The sequence below is a fragment of the Thamnophis elegans genome, chromosome 4, assembly GCF_009769535.1.
Source record: "Thamnophis elegans isolate rThaEle1 chromosome 4, rThaEle1.pri, whole genome shotgun sequence".
NCBI lineage: Eukaryota > Metazoa > Chordata > Lepidosauria > Squamata > Colubridae > Thamnophis > Thamnophis elegans.
This window is the reverse complement of record NC_045544.1, coordinates 76,497,993-76,510,216: the sequence shown is the minus strand read 5'-3', so window position 1 is coordinate 76,510,216 and position 12,224 is coordinate 76,497,993. Positions and strand designations below refer to the sequence as shown.

The 12,224-nt window shown below is 36.9% G+C and overlaps 1 protein-coding gene across 1 annotated transcript in view; it reads right to left on the bottom strand.

Annotated features, from left to right (window-relative positions):
- Positions 1–237: 237 nt before the first annotated feature.
- Positions 238–12,224, bottom strand: part of RSPH9 (radial spoke head component 9) — a 30,976-nt gene continuing 18,989 nt past the window's right edge. Inside the window, exon 5 of the mRNA XM_032216901.1 lies at positions 238–631. Coding sequence (XP_032072792.1) covers positions 471–631 — 161 coding nt within the window. The 3' untranslated portion in view covers positions 238–470. The remainder of the gene's footprint in view (positions 632–12,224) is intronic.

Genomic DNA, 12,224 nt, shown 5'->3' with positions numbered 1-12,224 from the left:
CCCATCTGCTTTTCTACCCTCAACTCTATGTCCAGATCTTTGATTTGTTGTGTGCGTGCGTGCACTATTATAAATGTCTATAAAGATCCTATTATCCAGTCATGGTTGTCCCAAAGGTTTTTCCTTGAAGACATTTCATTTCTCATCCAAGAAGCTTCTTCAGTTCTGACTGAATGGTGGAGGATGGTAGGATTTATATTCCTTGCAGTTGTCTGGTCATTGGCACTCTTTCTGAGAGTCATTGGGGCCACCTGGAGGTTTATCGTTGCCCTCAAGGTCACCTGAATAGTGCAAGTGGGTGTGAGAAGATTCAACTACTCTCAGAAACTCTACATGTTTTTAAAATATGGATCACAAAGAAGTAGCCTGATTTCACACTGATTTATTTAATCAAAAATATAGACATTATAAATACAAAATAATTGCAACATTAGGACATAACTTCCTTAATTTTCTTGTGTTTGTGAACTTCACAACATGAAGGGTAAGTCTATGTTCTTCTCTCCATGGCCAAAATAAATATAACCATGCTGTTTAGTATTAGGAATATGGTAGAATGTGAGTCCAGGCCAGAGTAGACTTCGCAGCACTACTACTCTGCCTCCTCTCTCTACTTGGATGCTCCAAGACCCTATGGAAAAAACAAATATTTACAAATATCACCATATACAATGAGATCACAGATTCTTTAACAGAAAAACAGCAATAGAGGAATTGGGAGCAGCAAACACGTATACTTTGTTCCACACAATCTATGTACAGTAATTTATTGGGAAACTGCAGTAATCTTTCCTGTATAAAATGCAACATCTGCAACAACGTTATTCCTATGCATTGTTCACATATTGGAAATGGAGAAAAATACAATATTCCTGGGAGTCATCTTAATCCTCATGCAGTTCTTCCTATTAGATTTAAGCCTTTAAAAATACCTACCAGTATTATGTATATATGAACAACTGTGAACAATAATGTTCATCTATAGTATAGCCTTTATTGTCATTGTACATCATGTATGCAACAAAATCTATCTCCTAAAATAAATTATCTACAAATGTCTACTCTACTCCAACAATAATAATTTGCTTCTTTATGGATATTTTGCAGGATATATTGCAAAGGATATATTGTTTCACTGTGAAAAATTAGTTATCTTCTCCTTTTCTAATAACGGCAATCCCTTCTTAAATTTATAGCAAGGTGTAAGGAAGAGAGAAGTGGTCTTTTCCCCCTAAAGCAAGAATTCATATGTATGGAATATCATACTACTGTGTTTTGAACTGTGATAAGGTATTCTAAGGGTAAAATTAGTGCTTTGGTTCCCGGAAAGTAAAATTAAGAAAAAGAAACAGCAGAGAGAGAGTCACAATGCCTCCATTAGTTTACAGAGCAATTCATTTTCCTTGGTGTCTTGTGGTTCCAACTTTGAAGAAAAGGAGTATAAGGTAGTAAAAGGATTAGTTTCAATGTTAATTTATGCTTTGGTGATGCCAAGAATATTAAAGTATAATTCAAACCAAAACTGGGTTCTGAACTAATAATCAGAGAACTATGGGAGTGAAAAAGGGGTACTTTTTGGATATGCTTCATCCAAAGAAACTTGCCAAAATTAGAGAATGTTTCCAATAAATATTAAATAGAAAGATTCACAGAGGGAAATATTCAGTAGTTCCTAGGAAAAGGACTATGGATATCTTAATACAATATTATTCTTGTGGCAAATTCTTTGTGCTGTCTGAATTCCATATCAAAATGAGTGTTCAAGAATCTATATTAGATACCACAATACTGAATACATAAACAATACTGATCACTATACTGTAACTCTGGTGTTAAGATAATCATTTACTCAATGGTGCTCTTTTGAATACTTCAGTGACACACACTATTATTTTCTGAAAGTTGAGCTGACCAGTCCCTCCAATTCAACCTACAATAATGATCTGTGCCTTCCCCCCACCCTATTTAATTTCCATCGCATACTCGCCTTGGGATATCCTCTTTGGGACTGCCATTAAAGGACATTCACAAATTACAGCTGGTGAATAGAGCAGCTGCTTCCTTTATAAGAAGAAAACTACATAACAAGCATAACTTTTTACCCGATTCCTGCCAAACAACTGTCAGATCCACTGTTTCTCCTTTGTTAAACTTGAAGCAGCAAAATCAAAGCCTCACCTAATCCAAGACTGAGCATTACCTTTTTTTTCTTAACAATCAACACAAACAAATCACACAATCAAGTTCAAGGCGGAATTTAATGAAATTTTAACTAAGTATTTTATCAAATAAGGAGATGTGGTTTCTTTAAAGGTTCCTTTAAAAGATCAGTCATTCAATTTAAATTCAAATTGTCTACAGAGACATAGGTATTTTTCATAGGTGCTTTCGAGTTGATTGTTGCCAGCATCTAACCATGATCAGGAAGCAAATGACAAGAAGCATTAAAGGAGGAAAAACTTTTTCATAACATTGATAAACCATGACTGAAAACAAAAGAAATACTAGAGATCTATGAAGGCTGTAAATCTTGCTAAAAACCAACCTGGTTTTTGCCACATAGAATACTCTAGGGCAGTGCTCCCCAACCTTGGTGATTTTAAGTCCTGTGGACTTCAACTCCCAGAATCCCCCAGCCAGCTGGCTGGGGAATTCTGGGAGTTGAAGCCCACGGGACTTAAAATCACCAAGGTTGAGAAACACTGCCCTAGGATAAAGGGCTGTTATTGTTGCTGCTCTTTTATCCAACTGTTTTGTTTCAGTGTAGGTAAGCCATCCAAATGTCAAATTTTACACATGAAGAATAAAGAATCATACTATTCATTTTATAGTTTCTTCAATACTCATAAATTCTCATAGGGAGAGAAAATCCTTTAAAATGTGTTGAATTATGAGCATGATTACTTTGTGTTGGGCATGGGAGGTACTATTTTGAGGTGATCCTCCTCCTTTCTCTGTGATTGATTCCAGGAGATGTTAGTGGGGAAGGGGAGATCAAGCCATAGGCCCCTGCAGTACAGGGTGCCTCAGAGCTTGGGTCTCTCCCCTCTCCTCTTAACATCTGCATGAAGCCGCTGATAAACTGTCTTTGGCTCAATCTAGACAAGATGGAATGGCTCTAAGGTTTTGGTCCCCCAAAGGCTGCTGATTTGTCATCTTTGACTCTGAGTGGGGTTTCACAGATGCACTGATCTGCAGGTCTTCTATGCCAACTGTGCCTTTTCCTCAACTGGGAGGCCCTGCTCGTGGTCACTCATGCCTTAGTCACCTCCCAATTGGATTATTGCAATGTGTTTTATATGGGCTTTCCTTGAAGATCACTCGGGAATTGTAAGTGGTCCAGAATGCAACAGCACACATAGTATTAGGTGCCCATTGGTTCATCCATGTTACACCTCTATTTGCAAAAGCTGAACTTGCCGCCAGTTTTCTTCTTTAGGATACTGGTTATCACCTTTAAAGGACCTGGTTATTTGCAGGGCTACCTTTTCCTAAGAATATCTGTCCATCCCACTACAACTGATAGGGATGAGAGAAAGTGACTGGCTCAAGATCACCCCGCTAGCTTTGTGCCTAAGATGAGACTAGAATTCACAGTCTCCCAGTTTCTAGCCTGATGCCTTAACCACTACAACAAACTTGCTTTCCTTGTACTGTGGCAAATATTAATGCCTGCTAATCTCTTTTAATTACTAGCTTAGTTAATTAGACAATTCTGATATGCTTATAAGTAAAACGGGCAGTTCCTACCTCAATTGTCAGTACTGAAGTTTTTATCTTTGGTGGATAAAGGAAAGCAGCAGTAAATAGACAAATCTTCAAGTAGCTGATGGGACCCCCAGCTGCATTATGTCAGCTATGATGAAGATCAAATGTATAATATATTCATGGAAGAGGCTTTGCAGAATTACTTCTTAAACATTTTTTTAAAATAATAAAGAAAATTTGCTTTTCAAGCTGCACTTGGCAGAGATACCCAAACCTAATGTTGCCTCACTTAAAAAAAAATGGCCTGACTGAGCTCCAAAAGGGGAAAGCGGTGTGGGAGGAAAGAGCCTGGGAAAATTATCCTTTGGATGAAGATTGTGAACTTCCGATTCCCTTCTGGAGCAGGCTAGTCTTCACCCTGCCAAATATGGGTGGGAATGCTAGGGAGGTGCCTACAATTTTTCAAACAAGACATTGCTTGGAATGTTTTTTTGCTCAACCAACCACTGTCTTTTTGATGTACCATCTGTCAGAAACTATCTACCTCCCTCTCGGCTTCTGCTTTTTGTCTAGTCTATCACCAAATTCGTATTTCACCCTCATGTCTGCCTGATCTCCAGCCTGAAATATCTACTGTAAGTTAGTTATCGAGATTATTTTAAAAACTAATGTTAAATTGGGAAGCACTTGAAACAACAGAGAGCTGATCTACTCCAAACCCATTCTTCCATAACACTTCTGCTTTGGATATATTTCAAAGTTTATGTTCTGGTGCGGTGCTTGGCGGGAAAGTAAGTAAGTCATCATTTAGTAAAATTTGATGGTCCCAAAAGGTAGTATCAGGATAATAAAAACAAGAACACCTGACTCAGAAGTTATTATAATTAAGAGAGTAGCAGAATTATATAAACACACATTTATGATGCATATAAAATTGGCTAAGTTCATAAAAATTTGGTCATCACTTCACAGATGTTAGAATTTCAACAGAACTACATTAGTTTATTTTGGTAGCGTTCATCTGTGAAGTTCCATTTAGATTTTATACTGTTTGTATCTTTCCCTATATATCTAGCATAGCAGTAGCACTTAGACTTATATACCGTTCATAGTGTTTTACAGCCCTCTCTAAGCAGTTTACAGAGTCAGCATATTGCTCCCAACAATTTGGATCTTCATTTTACCAACCTCAGAAGGATGGAAAGCTGAGTCAACCTTGAGGCAGTCAGGATTGAACTGCTGGCAGCTCTGCATTCTAACCACTCCACCACCACGGCTCTATAGATATCATTATAGTGTCAAATATAGTATCAATATTATACAACTAGTATAGTTTTCCCAAAGCTTATGCACTTTGTACAGATTTATCTGGAAGGGCAATCCATACTATCCATTTAATGGTGTTTAATATGATGCATTATTAACATCATTTTCCCACAGAAGAGGGAAAATGGCATTTAGAAAATCCCTGCAAACATGGTTCTTCCAGTACATTTGGTGATCCCAGGAAAAGGGGAGCCCACAAGATTGTTAACATTGGATGTAGGGTATTCTCCATATTATATTTATATTTGTGCTTAACTGCTTTGTTTTAATTGGCTGTCTTATTGTATGCCACCCAGAGTCACATTTGTGAGATGGGTATATAAGTCTGATAAATAATATCATATAATTAAAATTATGTATGCCTTTCAAAACATATCTGAACATATTTTTACATTTGATTATCAGTAGTGAAATGAAAAGCTTAATTTAATAATCACATTCTTAAAAGTCACTTCATATAACAGCAAAAATCTCATTTTCTATTATAATTCTTTGTTAAAAACAAGCTACTTAAATCTATTTTGTATTCATTGTGCATATCACCATGGACCACTAAATAAACTAGTATCAATCTATAAAAATGCTTCCAAGAGAAGTTCTTGGATAAATATTTCAGCCTCTTAACTGCCATGATAGGAAAGCATTCATCTAATAACTTTTTTAATCTATGAAGATCTACTGTGAACTTTTCTCTAAATTATTCCCAAGGGACAAATTGTGCTTGTCCTTGAGAAGTGATAAATCATAGTCAGTACCTATCCTTGTACTCACAACATGAACTGTAGCAGGACTGAAAATGCAGTCCTGAGATGTAGCACTTATGGAGAAGGGACTTGATGGATAAGTACTGAACTTCAACAGCTAGCAGAATATCCCTCTCCAGCTTCTAGTGTTAATATCAGAAAAGAGGAATGAGCCACAAAAGTACTGCATGCTTTCATTATCAAAATGGACAGTTGACTAAAATCATATTTTCCCATTTACATAACAGTAGTAACTGCTGTATGGCAAAGGTAGTTCCCAATATTTCTTGCTAAAACATATTCAATTTGGAGCTTAAGTCTGAGCCTTATCACATCCTATCCTGTAAATTTTTAGATAATGAATACAGCCTAGTTGTGCATATTTTGCAAGTCTTTTAAAAGGTTCATGACTTACAAACTATGAACCCTGAGTTACAATTTTGTGACTGTTTATCTAATTCGCGGGGACGACATAACAACATTATTAAAAGACGGAGTCTTGGAGCAGTCTGTGCTAATAAAACAGTACAGATTCTAGTCTATTAATTCTTCCGTTCACGTCCAAGTATATTATTTTTAAAAAGTATTCAGAACAAAAAGTTTTCCAAGTAATCACTAAGATTCCAGTCATAAGTTCTGAGGGCCCTTAAATTACATGGAACCTTTCTTCTTAGTTATATGCTTCTGCAGGATTTTAATAGAGACAGCAAAGGCAGTTGCTATAGAAACAACTTTGGAACATGCTAGGCAGCACGTAGCATCTACCTGAAAAGCCCCTGGATTAATATATCATCTTCACAGTTCTTCAAATCCTATTGATCAAGCAGAAGATAGTGGAAATAGTCTTTTGCCTCATTCTTCATATCAAATGAAATTGGGCCTCTTTTAAACATTATTGTTAGTTTCCAAACTGAAGTAAATTTTTCAAATTTGTACCCTTGGTTAGAAGATTCATCAGATGATCAAAGAAACAATGACTTGCTTTGTTGCAGCGTTATGATTCTTCTACTTTTTCTGGTTTTTAGATATTCTTTTCTTTTACAATAATAGTTATTTCAGCAACAATAATAATAGAGGGCTTTTTGTATTTTTGGCGTTTCTTAAATCAAGTTAAAATATTTATCTTTTACAAATGTTATAGCCACCTCATGTCGTGATTTGATTATTGGTTTTGACTTAAGAAAAACAGTAATTGGCTGTTCCATTATGATTAAAAGACTGTTCTGAATAGTCTATCCCAAACTAAAATAAGATACTCTAAGAGTGTATCAGTCTGGCAAATATTTTACCCCATCAAATAATCTGCTAACTGTCCAATAAAAAGGAATATTCTAATCTACAAAAATCATTGACTAACTTGGATAGTTTTCCACTTCTCTGCTTTTCATATGCTAAATCTTGTAACTAATTAAAGACATCTAAGTTTCTCTATCATTGGTTTGAATCTAAGCCTCACATTATGGCATATTACATAATATGTTGTCAATTTCTAAATGGATCCACATATACAAAAAACAAAATAAATATATTGATAATAAATATAGAAACCGTGTCATAAATTACTATAACAGATAATAATAGGTATATTGATAGTAGGTTTTAAATTAATGCCCTTCTGAACAGGTTTGTTTTTAAAGCATTCCTAAAGATCAGTCATGGTGGAGTTATTCTGATGTCTGGTTGATATACAGGATAAGACCCCCGGATGACAAAAGTTTCTTGCATTCCTCAAGATCCGAGATATGAAAGTAACTCTACACATCTCTGCATAAAACTCATGCATTAGAAAAGTAGGATTTATTTGAAGTGGATGATCTGAGGATTCCCAGATGCCAATCGATGTCAAAACCAAAGTGGTATTTGCATTATATTAAAGTTTGTTATCCTTCTTTCTGACTGCTATTCATCCTTTTCCATTTCTGATAGCCTTACATTCCAATAAATCTATACTACTATACCTGTACATAGAGATCTTGCTAATGTGGGGCCAGAGGCCATGTCTGTGAGTAGATGATGGGCCCATCTCTCTCCTCTTCTCTCTCTCCCTCCCTCCCTCCCTCCTTCTCACCTTCTATCCAGTAGTGGGTTGCAGGCAGTACGCCTGGTAGAGGCGTACCGGAGCCTGCCCGGAGCACCATATACCATTCCAATACAGTGCTCCGGAGGGCCCACCCAACCAGCCATGCTCTTTACCTGTCTTTAAACCCTTTGGCACTTCCGCACACACGCATGGTACGTACAGCATCTGTGTGATGCTCCGCCAAGCAGCTGGAGCATCGTGGAGGCTTGCAGAGGCGTCACTGGATGGTAAGACGCATGCGTGCGCTGGGCGCATGTGCGCCTGTGCCACACGTGTTCATGTGGAGGATGCAGGGCCCAGTTGCAACCATACCGGTTGCAACAGGATCCAGAATCCACCATTGCCTCCCTCCCTCCCGCCCTCTCTCCCTTCCTCCCGGAGAAAGAGATGAGTAACCAAAGGTATGTTATAAAATACATACATGTATTTACAGTGTAAGCATACTCTTAACATGATCCAAATCATTACAATTTATTAAAATAATACAGGTCTATATCAAGCCTGAGACAAAGTTACAAACTTGAATTCTTTTTAAGGACTACAATGGACCAGGTAGATATGCTATTTCTTTTTGGAACTATGAGCCAGATGATTTAGGGTAGCAATAAAGATCCACCCTTTGGGTCATAGGTTGCTGAACTTTTTGTTCTTTTCATCCCTTATCTGCTTTTTTTCCCAAACCATGAATATACAGCAATAAATAGGCTTCGCTATATTACTTTCAACTATAAGAAAATGAATGGAAATGTTTCCTTCCTATTTGAAATAAATCACAGCTCCCCATGTCATCTAAAAAAAAGAGAACTAATCTATTTAAATTAGGTATAGATTCTCAGCAATTCTAGGATTACATGATGTAATCCTTTTAAGAAAAAAACCTGCAAATTATCAGTTCAAACAATGTCCATTTTATGGCAGCCTGTTGCTTGGATATTTAATGGGAATTTCATTACAGCTCTCTATATCATGTATATAAACTTGATCTTAATCTCTCTTTTATTACACCAAATATTGTGGTAGCCTTTTTCTTTTAAAGAATCTCTAAATCTGGGATGATAAGGTATTGGTTCTTTCATTTCTATTACATCATATCAGAAAATATAATAAATTGTAAACATGAATTTCAGATATGACTTACTACCAGAACATTTATTTTCACAGCAATCCTCTTATAGCTATTCTTGAAATTTTGTGAATATACTGCCAAGACTAAAAGCAAGACCATTGAATAACTATGTCATAATGGGGTTTTTAAAATTCTCATTTAAAAAAATGAGTGAATGCTATTTTTGTTTGTCCTGCTCAATAAAACATATGGATAAAATTGGTCTTGAATGCCTTCCATATAAAAATAATTCACTGAGTCATATTAAGTCTTTCTTTAGCATTACATCCCATATACTTTTCTCCATCTCTGTTTTTAATGTTAGTTATTATCTCTATTAGGTGGTATAATAATAAATAATAAATTACTTTTTAAAAAAATAAAAAGATCACACAGAAACCAGCTAATAACTATACTTGATATATTTTTAAATAATCAAGCTAACATTGCCCTAAATACAAAGGTGATCAATCTGTGTCCTCCAAATGTTACTGAACTATTTTGTCCATCATCTCTAGTTAGCAAACCAATATTGAATGATGATGGAGTCATTTTTCAGTACATCTGCTTATAACATCAATTTGAAACAGAAACAATGGCAAATGTTAGATTTACCTAATGTTTGAAGAGACACTTCAACTGTATAACAACATTGAAAGAAAAGGTGAATCAGGAATCATGGTATATATCTGGCAGAGGGTCAGTTAAATCCCTTTAGTTAAAATATGAAAAATAATCTGCAACTATATTCTTGAAATGCTAAAATGCTGTGTCTGTGTCCTCAAATATTCAATAGTACAGGGAAAATATGGGTGGTTGAAAAAATGAAAAGCAGTAATTCCGAATGATTCTGTTCATGTTACTATGTTCCATAAGGATTGATTCCAAGAAAAAAAAACATACTTCCAGGGAACACCCTATGATCAGTGTAGGAATAGCAAAATGTCAGATAAAATTCTTGGCATGAAGAGGCTGAGTGTGCGGCCTTTGATAAGAAAAATCATGGGAGATCTTGATCTGAACACATAAAATGGTGGTACTAAAGAAATCTACTGAAAAGGCCAATATGCCTTTTTGAAAATTGTGTGAGCTCCAGCGGAGCTGACAGTCTCCTCTCCATATCCATAGTTCAAGAGGTCAATATATACCACACACAGTCTGGTTCCTCTGTCTTCACCTCACTAAAAGAGTCCAAAACTTTCTCATATTACTTCATTAGGGTTTGTTCCTGCAGTGCTATTGAGCCTGGCACCACAGCGCCCCCTACTGGAGTTGGTTGGCATAGCACCCCAAAGTTTAAACAGTTTGAAGACAAGGAAAGACAAAGTCCATTTACCTGCTATCTTGGCTGGCAGCCAGATTATTATATCCCTCCAGTCTGGGGAATAATTTATTTTTTCAACCGTCAAATGAGTTTGCTACTTCAGCAACTCATATCCATGGATCCTGGCATTGCTTCATGGATTTTTCTTTTTTGTTGAGCGTTGTACCATTTCCAAGTTTGGAAAGTAGAGATTCTGAATGCTGCCCTTCTCTACTGACAAATGCACCAGACTCACTTTTCCTTTGACTCTGTTCCACTCCATCTTTCCAGATTCATTCCCTTCCCAGTCCTATTATTTTCCCCAACACCATTATTTCACCCACATCCATTAACCGCCCTTTTAGTTTCATAAAACAGCTTGAAAGGGTCTTGTCCCCATGTGGCTTTTGGCAGACTCAAAAGTAAAGTGCTTTGGCTCCCATCTTTCACAGGACTGTGGAGGTGCTGCTTAGTGTTAAACTATGAAGGGGGAAGGCTCGGGTCACATCTGTGAAACGTTAGGGGAGAGAGGAGGACGAGGAAAGTAGGTGGCCAGCACAGCACAGCACTTTGTTGGGTTTTGCAAGGCCACTTGGGAGATAGGCGGCCATTTGTCTTGGAACCACTTCCATCCTATCCCGATAACAAGCTGCCTTGCCGTCTGCTTGCTGGCTAAGGGGCCGTAAATACCTTGGCAGACTTAGGCCTCTTGAAGGGCTGGAGACAGAGCTTGATAGGGGATTAATCACTTTAGGAGGGGGGCTTTGAAGGGGAATTAATTAGCTGTGCTAATGCTTAGAGATAAAGCAGGTTCATGTTTTTCAGCCTCAGTCCTCCCAGTACTTGTAGCTTTTTCAAGACCCAGAAAAACAATATCACAAAGACTGCAAATATTTGGAGAAATTCCACCAACAGTCCATTCATTGCTAGATACATGAATGTAAATTAATTTATCTGTTTATTATTTTCTCTGTTTCTATAGCCACCTATCTCAAATTTATTATTTTGGGTAGCTATCAGCATGGGGTGGGGGTAGGGGTGGAGAAGTTAAATAATAAATACAAGAACAGACATGTAATCAGCAGCCAAAAGATTACAAGTGAAAAAACAAAAATACTAATGATAAACAAACACAGCCATTGCACAGGCTTACCACACATTCAGATCCTCAGGCCCAGTGATGAAACCATGCCTTTAAAGGCCTTTACAAAAGGCCAATGGGATTGGGCCCATTCTAATTTCTGGAGGGAATGATGTTTCAAAGGGCGAGCACTATGACAGAAAGACCCTCTTCCTGAGCCCATGCCAGATAATCCTTGGCCCCTCCTGTCAGTAATTCAATATTATACAATTCAGCTAACTCTCAGTGGCCTGGAAAAAAAGATTAATGCCAATCTGAAACCAGAATTCAGTTTTAGTAATGAGCTACAGTATGTCCATCATCTTTACCTAGTGTGGAAAAAGCTGGCATATGCACAAGTCACATGTAGTTCAAAGAGACTATTATTAAAATATAGTACTGTATTGAACTACTGCCACATGTATGTTAGGAAGATCTATATCCCGAGACTAATTCTAAAAGCATGCCAACTTACTGTAATTATAGACAAAATCCAGGTCAGCAATTTGTACAATACAAAATTACACCATATGTTTAGCATCGAGAAGTGATTCTCACATCTGCTACATTTGAGAAACAAAACATCCATAGGAAGCCTACATTTGCTGAATCTGCTTCTCATATTTCAGATTTCACAGCTCTGTAGTGAGACATGTTTACATTCTCCCAGACACAAGAGTCATCATTCCATGATCATTTCTGTGCGATTTTTTTCCTGTATCTTCCTGCAAAAGCTTTCTTTGAGGAAAATAAAGAGAAGAAAAATTTGCTTTCACACAATTTGCCTTTTTTAAAAAAAAAATAGTTCTTTCCCCAGCAATCTGAATATATCTTTGATT